Below are 14,413 nucleotides of genomic sequence, written 5' to 3'. Positions count from 1 at the left end.
TTGTGGTACATGTGGGCCCCCACCCACATGCCACATGGTGGGCCCATGTGCACTATGAGCCCCCCCTAAAATATTATAAAAAAAATATTATTTTTAAAATTGAATAAAACAATTTAAAATATATACTTGAATTTTTATAACTTTGTAAAAACAATAACTGTATTTTTATAAGTCCAAAAATCACAAATGAAATATTGAGAGATTCATAAAATTTAAATAATAAAACTAAAATCATTTAAATAATAAAATGAACACAATTAAATTAATATGATGAGAAAAAGATCCATATGGTTTTAAGAGTCTAATCTGTATTAATGGGGTACGCCACCTTCAACTGTGGACTAAAGACCACATTAGCTTTATCGAACCGACCCAGTGTTTCCAATAACCCACAGTCTAAGCAAAGGTTCATTAGCAGGTCACCAAAGTCAGGTCGATGAATCAAAAGGTCGCAATCCCAATCTGTGGATTACATGTCTTCCCTTAGAGACGAGTCAAGGTCACTATGACCTGATGCGACCACAACTCTATGACACATATGGTTATCTCTCGCACATGCATACACTGCACCTAAAGGTGGATATCTGACTTTCTCGAACGAACTACCAAAATGCATACCATGTAATGGAACATGGATGAGGTTTTTGCCCCGTCTCAGTAGGCCACTATCACACATAAAGGTCACACCGTCCATCGGTTCACTCATCCAGACATGTTTTTCAACCTCATCAAAAGCTAACCCATAAACCCTCATCGATTCGTTCTTCATTTCTAAATAACATTAATTTTTTCTAACTAACTGACCTAAATCTTTAAGTACATATCTGTATCAGCAAGCGATCATTTGCTAGCATGGTCTACGAGGACCACACTCTCACGAAGTTCACGTTCGAGTTTAGAATTTCATTTTACGAGCAAGGCCTTTAAAGGCCACGCACACCCAACTTAAACCTCACTCTCTCTCCCACTTCCATCTCTGCAATTTTGATCCATTGATGCAAGCTATTCGAATATCTTCATTTGTACCCTTTTCATTACAGATTTCCAAAAGAGAGAGAAGAGAAAAGGAAGATGAAGAGTTTTAAGTTAGGAAGAGCTCTGGTTCATGGCTTCATCAACTACAGCCACCCCAAAACCTTAACCTTCCACAACGGCCATCTCTCTAATGGCCATATTGCGCAAAACTCTTCAGCTTCAATTGATTATTTCTTCTTCAAATCCACATTCATAAGGTTCCTAAGCACCGAAGCCTCTCAAAGTGAGATACCAAACCCCAACTCGCTAAAGAAGTCAGTTTCGGGCGCCGAGAAGCAGGAGATTGATCGGCCGAAGGAAACAGGCGTGGTGGTCTCCAGTTATTGGGGTGTTATGAACCAGAAGATAATAAAAAAGGATGGGACCTTATGGCCATGGAATTGCTTCAAAGTGAGTAAAGTTTCGTGTTTTTTTTTTTTTTCAGTCACTCTAATGGCTTTCTTTCCAATTTTGTTTCAAATAAGTATTGAAATGGGGGTTTACTCATTTTGTTTTGAATTATTGGTCTCGAGAAATCTGAGTTTTCCAGTGGGCATTTGTAGCTTTGGATTGGTCATGGTGTTTACTGTTACCAGAAAATTATGACTTCACCGGAAATCTGAGATTTCCGGTGAGATTTTCTTTTGTTGGCAGCCATGGGATGCGTATACGCCGGTTTACTGAAATGGGGGTTTACTCATTTTGTTGAAATGGGGGTTTACTGAAATGGGGGTTTACTCATTTTGTTGAAATGGGGGTTTACTGAAATGGGGGTTTACTCATTTTGTTTTGAATTATTGGCCTCGAGAAATCTGAGTTATTGAAATGGGGGTTTACTCATTTTGTTTTGAATTATTGGCCTCGAGAAATCTGAGTTTTCGAGTGGGTATTTGTAGCTTTGGATTAGTCATGGTGTTTCCTGTTACCAGAAATTATGAATTGGCCGGAAATCTGAGTTTTCCGGTGAAATTTTCTTTTGTTGGCAGCCATGGGATGCGTATACGCCGGATTTGTCGATCGATCTTTCGAAGCACCACGTGCCAAAATCGTTTGCAGACAAGGTGGCCTTTAGGACCGTGAAGCTTCTTAGAATACCCACCGACATCTTCTTTCAGGTAATTCATACTTCGCCGCCTTTGAATGGACGGGTCAGATGTGGTATCGCGTTCTTCTGAAAGATCCCAACCATCCATGTGTGTCCCTTCTTTTTTATCTTCTTATTTCCGTAAGGGCCGTTTGGGTTCCTGGATTCAGCTATCCGGGATAAGCCTATCCAGGTTTTTACGCCGACTCCCTTGTTTGGGTAGCAAATCTTGCGGATTGGATCATCCCGTGGATAGGCCAATCCACATTTTCAAGCCAAAAATGTGGATAGCTTTATTCCACCTAATACCAGGGATAGTCCAATCCAGGTACCCAAACAGACCCCAAGTGAAAAAAAAGTGTTTAGATTGAGGAAGCATGCACCATTTTACTTTCAAGGATGTCGCTAGCACCCTTAGATTCAAAATCAAGCTGCTGGCGATGAGGAATGTGCCATTGAGTGAGCTCATCGTGAGAAAGGAAATTTTTTCACCTCCATGTCAAAAATAAAAGGTATTTTAGTATACCATTCTTTTATAATAGGAAAAAGTTTATATAGAGCCGAGGGTATCTAATTTGCACTAGAAGAGGTTGTTTTGATGCCCAAATATCCTCATATTGATCATCTTGACATCAAGATGTATGGACATGAGAAAAAAAATAGATTTCAAGTTTTGGGAATAGTGCATCTTGTAATGCATTTTTAGACCGTCAATTTTTTAGATTTTTCAATTTTTCATAGATCCGCTCGATCTACACTATTTTTGAAGCTTTAAATTTTATAATTAGAGATGAAACTATATTTTAAGGCTATCACAAAGATTCCAAGTATTGAAACCACATTTCTCGATACTATTTGAAGGTGCGCTCTATTTTGATTGTTTAGAGCCTCAACCCTATACAAACTGCAGCCTTTAGAATGTCGGAAAGGATTATATTAGGGTACACATACATGTGAGTATTTACTAAATGTACTCAATATTTTTTCGACGCTACTTTACTCTTGCTTGGCAGTACAAATGTTTTTTAACAAGGGTATTTTTGGTCATTATGAGGGGAGGATGGATATTTTTATAAAGATTTAGTAGCCTTTAATGCTCCATGTGGTGATGTCATTCTCCATTATAATTAATAAATGTTCTTTTTTTTTTTATCATGAATTTCTACTTTGTCCTTTAATAATTACCTAAGGGGCTGTTTGGGTACATAGAAATATATTATATGTGAAATACATTACTAGCGTGATACATTACTGAAGTAATACATTACCTAGAAATGAATTAGTATTGTTTGGGTAGCATCTGGATATATCGTGTGAAGCCCGTTGCTATTGTTCGACTACATCTAGAAGAAATTTAGGAAATATATTATTGTCATTTTGGCTTGAAAATATTGCATGAATTTTTTCTATAATAATGTGATTTTTTTGTACAGTTTAATATTTTTTCTCTTTTAAGATAAAACATCAGTTGAAACTAAACCAGTGTATTCAGGTACCAATCCCATAGGAGTGGCAATGGGCAGGTTGGTTTGGTTGGACTTGGATCTAAACCTGAAAAAAAAGGGATCCGGACCTGACTGTACTTGATTGGACCCGACCCAAAAAAAAAGGAAAAAAAGAATATATATATATATATATATATATATATATATATTATTTTATTTAAATATTTTAAGGCAGTGATTTCATGCAACGGTTGTATCATAATATAATGCAACAATATTCAAAAACCATATTAAGGCCATTTGTTTGATCCAAAATTTGAAATATACACTACTTTCATTCTAATGAATAATTACAAAAAAGAAAATTTGAAAACGAAACCTAGAAAGTAATTTTTTAACCCAATTAACATAGGTTGTCCATTTGATAAGATGCTTAGATCTAGGTCTTAAAGGGATTTTTTTTCTTTTCCATTTAGATGGCTTTATTATCATTAGATGAACAATGTTACGAAAGGAAAAATGATTTTGAGTTTGTAAAGGCTAAGATTTACCAAATAGATGGTTTGAATTCATTGTTGGAGGGGATTTATATTGACCATATCTAGGGTTCAAATTGAACTTTATTTTTGGGAGGATTGATTATTGAGATGAAAAGAGTCTGTGTGCAAACTTTTGGGTCATACAAATACTACAAACATGGTTTGCTAGAAGCGTTGTTGCATTATACTATGATGCAACCGTTGCATGAAATCATTGCCCAATATTATATTTTTAGTTATGTTTATATTTATATGTATTATTTAACTATTATATTTTTAGTTATGTTTATTTAAATATGGGTGCAGTTTGTAAAGAGCCTAGGCTCTAAACAATCAAATTGGAGCCTACCTTTAAATAGTGTCGAGAACTGTGGTTTCAACACTAAAAATCTTTGTAATAGCCTTAAAATATAGTTTTATCTTTATTTATGAAGTTTAAAGCTTCAAAAATAATGTAGATCGACAGATCTATGAAACCTTGAAAATTGATGGTCAAAAAATGCATTACAAAATACATTATTTCCAAAACTTAAAATCCATTTTCTTTCTCATGTCCATGCATCTTGATGTCGAGATGATCAATTTGAGGACTTTTGGGTATCAAAACAATCTCGTCTAGCAAAATTTTTGAGGTAGGCTCAAATGTGATTGTTTAGAGCCTCGAGTTTATATAAACTTTTCCCTTTAAATATTAATTAAATATTATTAAAATAATATATATATATATAATATTATATAATAACATTATTCAGGTCGCGTCTGGACCCGACTCGGACTTAAATAGTGTTCAGGTCCAATATTTGGACCCAACCAGACCCACTGGCTCCATTTCTTGACCCATACTCGGACCTAGGTCAGGTCCAGACTTGGGTCCTAGGTTGGGTCCGGGTCTGGGTCCATTGCCACCCCTAGATTCCTAATCCTCATTCTTCTTGTAGTCTAAGTACGAAACTGGGCATAAAGGATTGTCAATGACCCCACTTAGCCATTTCATCCACCCTTGTTGGAATCCCCAAAGTAGGGCCAAGGTCATTGAAACCAAAAGAAAATGACCCCACTTAGCCATTTCATCCACCACCCTTATTGAAAGTGCCAAAATGGGCCCAAGGTTGTTGAAGCGCAAAAGAACCCAGTTTAAGTATGAGAGAGGGACGATGTTTTTAAGTGAACTGAGAGAGGACGGGTGTTTTTAAGCGGACCTCAAGTGAATGAGGTGGAGTTTATAATTTAGGCAGGTCCAGGGGCATTCATATTACCCGTCACGCCATGTAACAGATTTCTTAGCCTTTAGGCGTGTAATCGATGTCATGATTTTTGGAACAATGTTTGGAGCCACATTTCCATTTCTTGTATATTATGTGCATACCTAAACACAGGAAATAACAAGTTTCCTTGTAATCCATTATCTCATATTGGTAATGCAGGTACCCAAACGGCCCCTAGGGTATCCGACAATCCATTACAAGGAAATGGATTTACGTGAAATCCCTCGTTTTCATTGTTTGGGTACGCAACAACACAAGTGTGAAATGGTAATAGGTTACCATATGGGGTCCAAAATCGTGTAATGGATTTTTCACCAAAATAGCTGCGAAATGGATTACGAGGATGATGGGTAACCTATTCCCCGTCGGATGCGATAAAGTTAAAGGGCACTCCCTTTCCACCATGGACAATTATGGCATGAGATGGCTAATTTGAAGTCAAAACTCACCTATCTTCCTTCAAAATAAAGTAGCCACTTGTAGCTGAACCCTTTAAGTAACTAATTTATTTATTCTCTCTCTTAAAAGTTAATTGGTTTGAATATATAAGTAGTAATTTATTTATTTATTATTAAATTTATTATTTTTTATTTTTAAATTATTTTAGAAAATTATAAAAAAATTATTTTAAATTTTTTTTTAAAAAAACCTTAAGTCTTCTCTCGAATCAGCCGAAGTACCAAATTGCTTCATTTTTCAAAACAAACTGAAGTAGACTCCGAAGCGAATCTGACAACATTGGATTAAACAGAGACTCAATCTGTTGGATATACTCATTCATTGTGTGATTCATTCGTGAATTTTGTGATCGTGTCAGGATTATGTGTGTTATTGCAAAACCTTGTTATTTATTATGCAGGTCAATGTCAAATGTATTCGCCATGGCCTTACATTAGTACAATAATGATGCCATTGCTTTTCACATATTAGTAAGTAGTGATGAGGACAATATTCTCTCTTTGAAAATGGTGAAGCTATTCACTTATTAATGAAATAATTAAAGGGAGAAGGGATAAAATTAATTGTTGGTTCATTCACATATTACAAAATAAAGTAGTTTTAATTGGTATTTTATCTTAAAAAAGGGAAGAAAAACTTGTACAACAAAAAATGCATTACTATAGATAAAAGTAATGCAGTATTTCCTAGCCAAAATATTGGTAATGTAGTTCCTAGATTTCTTCCGGACATAGCCAAACAGTAACAATGTATTACCCAGATTGCATCCAAATGCCACCCAAACAGTAGCAATCAATTTTCATGTGATATATTATGTCAGTAATGAATTACGTCAGCAATATATTTCCGAAACAATATATTTCCAGGTACTCAAACGACCCCTAATAAAGGAAAATTGTTTCATGCGGGCTGGACAACATTTCTACAATATGTAGTCCAGAAGTATAAAGCATCCAATGGATGCAAATATGTAGTCCATCTAAAAACTAGAGCAACTAACGGTCCAAATATTTTTTTAATATAATTACTATTTCTAGTTTTCATTTTTTTTTTTTTCTTCATATTCATGATCTCCATGTTAAAGATTATATACTCTCTAAAAATTAGGTTAAATTATATTTAAAAAGTATATTTATTGCCAAGCCCACATTTCTACAATATGTGGTGGGCTGGCTGCATAGAAAACATGTCCTTACCCCAAAATACCCCTTGATAAAAAGTGACTAATTTATCAGATGAAGACATTAAATGTCCAAAAATGTTGAGTACATTAAGTAATGTTCACATGCATGAGTACCCTAACGTAACCCTATAAGAAATTATCAGATGTGAAAAAGTAAAATTCTAGGGATTGGATATAAAAGACCATTTATCTACAAGAAAGTCATAATCATTCATAATTATCATTTTATCATATGTTGAAAATATGATAGCCTGGTGTGTGCCACAAAGGTCGACAATTTTTTATTTTTTATTTAGCTTTGAAGTTGTTCATTATCACCACCCTTAGCCAGTCTAATTTCACATCTAATGGTCCATATTAACTATGACCTCCTTGTATAAAAAAACAAAGGTTTTTTATATCATCATTGTAATAAACCGAGCCTTGTCCTACCTATTTGAGGTTGGCTACATGAATCCTATACGGCTTCTCTATCAAGAGCCATTCCTTCAGTTAGACCGTATGTCACCATATATTTTCTCACTACTTCCATCCATATCCGAATAACATGGGTCTAGGATTCATGAAAAGATGTAAAGTTTGACGCTAGCTGTCCTATCTAACCCAATTCTCCTCCTTTATCCAGGTTTGGGACCGTCATGACCGGCTTGGGTCTGGCCATAGCAAAGTTAAAATGGTTTTATTGTATATCTTAATAAATCATCATCCTGCAGTTTAGTGGATTCTCATTTTTTCATTGTGATGCATTTGCATACTATTTGTACCCTTAGTGCATAATAAGTCACTATTTTAAAATTTGGAGCGGATCAGTTGCTTCAATCAATAACTAGTGGTTATTAGTCTGAGTCAAAAGAGGCCCTGAAATTGTCGCATTCCCACCTATTTTATTTTTAATTTTTGTTTATTATTCTAAATCTCCCTAGGAACAGGATCTATACCAGCTGGTTGGTTGTGTAGGATCGGTTGGGTATGTAATGGCCAACCATTTGGGTTTTTAAAAAGACTGATAAAAAAAAAGTAGAAATTATGGCAAATAGAAGTTCCCTGATTGGTATTCTCTCAAAGAATAGTTGCCTTATTGCAGCAACTTTGCTGGGTAAAGGCAATGACTTTTGCTTAGAATTTTTGGGTCGATCGCCCTACTTGGGGGTAGGAATTGAAGTCAATATGTCTTGTGGCACCCACCATCTTGACCACCTATGCCTTGAGTTCATTCCTACTTTTGCTTAGAATTTAGATTGTAGGAGGAAACACATGGCATGGCCGTGTATGTGGTATATGTTTGTCTACTTGCCTATTGGTACGTGCTACTCTACTACCAACCCCTGTAAAAGGTAGGGAAAATGTAATGTGATTCCTTACCCTTATAAAAACAAAAAATGACCATATGTGATAAGAATTGGGCTTAGGCTTGAGTTGTAGCAGTTGACGTCAAGCATGATGCATCTTAAATTCGATTCCTACCACTGAACTACCCAAAAAAAGCAATGACCAAGTGGTTTATCACCACCTGGGTGTGACAGTGATGGAAGCAGAGAGGCAACAATTCATTAACATCTTTGTTTGGCACTGTTTCACTCCATCAACATCCAACCAGTCCGTGATAATATGATGGTCATTGGAGTTTTATGACCATGGAGATCCATATGACACAGGCCATAAAAGTGAAGGTGATGGTCTAGTGAGCCATGCGTATCAGGGTTCGAACAAACCTTGCTCACAAGCCCATAGTTTAGGAATTATCTATAGGTTGGGACCACATTTTTCTTTAGGGGCCTACATATTCCCGAGTGTGGTGGTCTGAAAGCCTAATGAACATTGCTCATGAGAATTTATTTTATTCCATATAATTTCTAATGGTCTCGGTCAGCGTGGTTCATTAAAATCCAATGAGAGTGGGCCATTGAAAACCCCCATTTTTTCTAATGAGGTTGTGAACCTGGCTCTTGGGGATTTAGTATTTAAATCTAATGTAAAGTATTGTGATGGGTACTAATGGAGGCATGTGGTCTTTGTCCAATAATCAGCTACACATTTTATGACAATTGATAGCCATGTTATTAGAAACTCGGGCACGGTTTAATTTCAAAATTTTATCTAGTGTTTTTTTTTTTTTTTCTTTCAATTTGAGATATTTGGTCAATTATCATTTTCTCTCTATGGGTATTGCATTTGATTATTATAATTCAAACTATGATTTTGTTATTTTGTGACATGATTGCTGTGGGATTTGAACTTGCAAAATAGTGATCAATTCATTATTTTGCACTTGTGATAGATACTTTGTTTTAATTTGTAGCATGCTTTGTATCTCTGTAGAGGCGGTATGGATGCCGGGCCATGATGCTTGAGACAGTGGCTGCAGTGCCTGGAATGGTAGGTGGCTTGCTCCTTCACCTCAAGTCCCTTCGTAAGTTTGAACATAGTGGGGGATGGATCAAGGCTCTATTAGAAGAGGCAGAGAACGAGCGCATGCACCTCATGACCATGGTTGAGGTCGTGAAACCAAAGTGGTACGAGCGCTTGCTCGTACTCATTGTTCAAGGCATCTTCTTCAATGCCTACTTTATTCTTTATGTTTTGTCCCCAAAGCTTGCTCACCGAATCGTGGGTTACTTGGAGGAGGAGGCCATTCACTCATACACAGAGTTCCTGAAGGATCTTGATAATGGTTCAATCCCTAATATGGCAGCCCCGGCCATTGCCATTGATTATTGGATGCTTCCTGAGAATGCAACTCTCAAGGATGTTGTCACTGTTATTCGAGCTGATGAGGCGCACCATCGGGACGTTAACCATTTTGCATCTGTAAGCTGTTATGAATATGCTTTTCTGATATTTATAAATTTACTACATATTATTCGAGCTGATGAGGCGCACCATCGGGACGTTAACCATTTTGCATCTGTAAGCTGTTATGAATATGCTTTTCTGATATTTATAAGTTTACTACATATATTTTCATTTTATTATCCTTCTATTTTCTTTGGGGTTAATTTTTGGTAGAACTATGGAAAAATCGCCAATTTAAGGTATAAATATAAGAATTGCATTAGCTCTTGTGGTAGGAGATCTTTTGTTAAATTTAATTAATTGTCTCTTTGTCATCCTCTGTTTGCAGGATATCCAATTCCAAGGGAAAGAATTGAAGGAGGCTCCTGCACCACTGGGATATCATTGAGACCTCGCGTCCCAAGAGAAGATATTTGTAGGAGGAATATTTTGATTTTACCATGAAAAAACGATTTTTATCTCACATGTTTTATGATGTAGAATGATATTGTTTGTGTTTGTACATATTCTGTTTACTACCTATTTTACGAAGGAAAAATTGTATATATAATTATCAAGTGAGTTCCTTCATAATGAAAAAGTTGAAGGAGGCAGTTTGTTTGTAAATTCTTCATTTTTTATTTTTCATTTTTTTTAAATAATGTATAGTTTTTCATTTATTCAATATGCAAATGTCATGTTTTGTTATTTTGTAGACAAGAAAGGTCCATATAAGCTTGAGACCAATCCACTATTCAAGGCCACATGTGAACGATTCATAGATCAGATAACTTTAAGACCAGTACCATATTTAGGCCATAGATGAATGACTTACACCTTTGAAGAGGAAGATGTCCCTTGTGGACCATAGTTTATTGTTCTTGTAAAAGAACTCGTGTGATCTAGCGAGAGTATATAATAAGTTTTTTTTTTTTTTTTCATTTTTTTCTTTTTCTTCACGGCTTAGATCATTCACAAGTAATCTTTTTACAATATAATAGCTTCAAATAATATAAAAGAAAAGAATACAAAGAGATTTCACGAACTTGTAGCCCATCAAAATCTTTCTTTCAATAATAAAGAAAAAATACTTGGAAATAAAAGACACAAGAATAAATATAATATGGAAGAAACAAAAGAGGCTGTTGAAAATTACTTCAACCGGGTTTTTTATATTCCACACCGTGTCACTACTTTCCAATGGTGCAGGATTTATTGGTCAACCTTCAATTTCAATCGGGAAAGCAAGTTTGGACAAGTCACACTAATGGAACATAAACCTATCTTATCATAAAATTCAAATTATAGGTGAATCTTTTTAGCAACCTAGTTTGAGAAAGAGATGTTTCTCTTTTTTACCACAACTCTATAGTTTAAACCCCAAAGAGAGACGAGAGATAATGAGACAGACACTATGAGAGAAACCATGGATGAGAGAGAGTGGGGCATGCTCCCATTAGGCCTTTCAAGAGAGAGTAAGTTTCGAAGGAGAGAGATATTCTAAGTGGGGCGTGTACCCTTTGGTAGGTTAAGAGAAAGAAATAGAAAGATAAGGTATAGAGATTTAGGTAATGTATAACTCATTTTTATAGTGCTTGAACAAGATTAGAATCTTTTTGGCTTGCTATTCATATGAGATTGAATATGCGATATTGATATTGGGTAACTTGTGAGGTGAGAGATATGAGCACTCTATTCCATAGATGGCCATCAACATCCTATGGAAGATGCTAGACTATTATTCCCCACTTCCTAAACTATATTCCTACCAATTAATTCAAATAAAAAATTGATATATCATAATATTATCCTTTTTTATTTTATGCATAAGTCTTTTCATACATACCAAAAATATCATTCAAAATTTCCTCAAGGCTCAAATTTACTTAAATCAACACAAACTTATCTTTCAAGCTTAAAGCTTGATTTCTACAAAATAGAAGGTTTCTCTAGTGGGGCGTGCCACCTATGGCACATAATGAGCCACACCTAAATGCAATGGTGGGCCGAATAGATCTATTGGGCCTCCCATGCAATTTAAGTTATTTTTTATATTTTAGAAATACACAAAATTATTATTTAAATATTTAAATCATTATAAAATAATATATTTGTTTTTATAAATCTAAATTTGATAAATAAAATATCCAGAGATTCAAAAAATTCAAATAACAATTCTAAAAATAATAAATTATTAAAATAAACAAAACACAAAAAAACTTTGATGGAAAAATGATCCATATGGTCTAAGAATAAATATCCAATGAGGCATTTTATGTCCAACCTCGAACTACAAACCACACATGCTTTCTCAAACCGATCCAGTGTTGCCCATGTCCCACAGTTCATGCAAGGGATCATTAGTGGGTCACCAAAATCTAGCCAATAGGCAAGGGGTCGTAGTCGGGTCGTAGTCTTAGTATATAGATTTCAGGTCCCCCCTGGAGACGAAATCCAAAGTCATCCTGACGATGCAATGCATAGCTCGATGGTGCACAAGGGGCATCTGTCGCACATGCACATGTTTTACCCTAAAAGTTGGTACGTTTTTTCTGAAAATGGCTATCGATGTGCATGTCGTGCGATGGTACAAATGATGAGGCTTTGGCCTTATCTCTGAAGGCCTCCATAACACACAAGGGTCACACAGTCCCTGCCTCGGCTCACTCATCCAGACATATTCCGACCTTATCAACGCATAACCCATATAATACGATTCTCTGAGCCCAATGGATAACCCATATAATACGATTCTCTGAGCCCAGGTAATATGGGTTTTCCCTAACCAGACCGACTTAGCATGTCAAGTACAATCTAGTATCCGTAAACATTGTTTACTTAATGTGGTCCATAAGGGACCACACTCCCACTGAATTCATGTTCTACTATATCTTTTCATTTTACAAGCAATCGTGAGGTCTTTAATGACCATACTCACCTAACACAACCGTCCTTATTGCTTTAATTGTTGGAATCATTGCTAAACGAATATCTCTTCCTCGTCTCGCGCTCTTTCTCTCTCTCGTGTGATAAGTTGAAGACCTTTTCTCTATTTCCTGTCTATCTATGTGATGAGTTTAAGGCTTGATCTCTATTTCCCAAGGTCCAAGACAATAGGGGATAACCCTCGACCCACATATTAGGAGAGCTCTGTCATCGCCCTTGAAATTATTGCAGGACTAATGAAATGGCACTTGGGAGTGCTGGGATCTGATGAAAACTTCGGCCCTCAGAAGCTCTTGTTGCCCCAAATTAAACCAGACATATAAAGGTACTTGTTCGAGTCGCTGGTTTTGAGCCAACCGAAAAGCCCATCGTCTACCCCTTGAAGGCTTTGGTTGTCCTTGGCATAGAGGATAGACATGATCCGAGCTGGTGGCCGAGGAGCGAAACCCAGAGGTCCCTTGTCTATCCCTTGAAGGCTTTGGTTATGTCCTTGGTATAACATTGATCCAAGTTAGTTGCCTTGGAGCGAAACCCAGAAGCTCCTCGTCTACCCCTTGAAGGCTTTGGTTATGTCATCGGTATAGGCACGATCCAAGTTGGTGTTCTAGGAGCAACAACCCAGAAGCCCCTCATGTAGGCCTTGAAGGCTTTGGTTATGTCCTCGGTATATAGATATGAACCGAGCTAGGGGCCCAGGAGTGAAAATCAGAAGCCCTTCACTACTCTTGAAGGCTGTGGTTATGTCATAGACATGATCCAGGAGTGAAACCCAAAAGCCCCTTCTCTACCCCTTGAAGGATTTGGTTATGTCCTAGTAAAGACCTGATCCAAGAGCGAAACCCACTGAACCACCACATTCTGACTTCCCCTTGAAGGCTCTAGTTATCTCCTCGAGATAGACATGGTCTGAGTTGGCAGCCTTAAAGAAGGTTCCCTTGAAAGCCCAATGTTGCATTAGCAAAATCGAACCGAAACGGTTAATCAGATATGTGTCTGGAAGTGGTTTAATCGACCTAGCGGATCCAACCGTAACCGTTCTAATCGGATAAGTTATAGGCCGTCAAAAAAAAGTGTTGAAAAAATAAAAAAGATTAAAAAAAACTAAAAAGAATCTAGTAAAATATGAAAAGCATATTAAGAATGATTAAAACAAAACACATTCAAATGAAGTTAAAAATTAATGAAAAAATAGATTTTAACGAATCAAAATTTTAATTAGAGTGAGTATTCATGATCAAAATAATTTTAAATTTTTACCTCGATGTAAAGAATATTAGAAAATGCATCACAAACCAAACTTCTTATTTTTTAGAATTTATGTATATTTTTTTGAATTTTTTTTGTTTAAAATACCGGTCGATCACCAAAACCACCGAAAGCAGATCTAATTGGAGTGTTTGTAGTTCGATAGCGCAGTTTTTCCAACACTGGTCATACATATCAGATGCAATTCAAGCCAACAACGCAAAATTCACCTAGTCGCCCATTGAAAGCTTGTGATGGCTTTGTTATCCAAGATGTCATCCAAGCCGATGATGCAAGACCATGAAGATTGAGAGAGAGCCGACGATTCAAGATCATGAAGATTGAGAGAGAGAGAGAGAGAGAAAGGAATGAAGGACCCTGGCAGAGATAATTCAGAAGACATCGTGGGGTTTTCTGAATGTCCCACTTTTTGTGTAGGCTGAACATGCAACTATCAGTTT

General features: G+C 36.3%; 1 protein-coding gene across 2 annotated transcripts; it reads left to right on the top strand.

Annotated features, from left to right (window-relative positions):
• The first annotated feature begins 954 nt into the window (after positions 1-954).
• On the top strand, positions 955-10,388 carry LOC18442881 (ubiquinol oxidase, mitochondrial). 2 transcript variants are annotated; one of them, XM_006853090.4, is made up of 4 exons: positions 955-1,425; positions 2,001-2,129; positions 9,309-9,797; positions 10,111-10,388. In XM_006853090.4, the coding sequence occupies exons 1-4, from the start codon at positions 1,072-1,074 to the stop codon at positions 10,168-10,170; spliced, it is 1,032 nt and encodes a 343-aa protein (XP_006853152.1). In that variant the 5' UTR covers positions 955-1,071; the 3' UTR covers positions 10,171-10,388. The 2 variants fall into 2 exon arrangements, with proteins under 2 accessions (XP_006853152.1, XP_088720931.1); XM_088864805.1 differs by having other exon boundaries at positions 9,309-9,896.
• The last annotated feature ends 4,025 nt before the right edge of the window (positions 10,389-14,413 follow it).

This window comes from Amborella trichopoda, chromosome 4 (assembly GCF_054954075.1).
Source record: "Amborella trichopoda isolate Santa Cruz 75 chromosome 4, AtrichopodaSantaCruz75HAP2 v2.0, whole genome shotgun sequence".
In the NCBI taxonomy this organism is placed as follows: Eukaryota; Viridiplantae; Streptophyta; class Magnoliopsida; order Amborellales; family Amborellaceae; genus Amborella; species Amborella trichopoda.
Note: the sequence above shows the minus strand (reverse complement) of the source record. Positions and strands in the feature narration are given on the sequence as shown.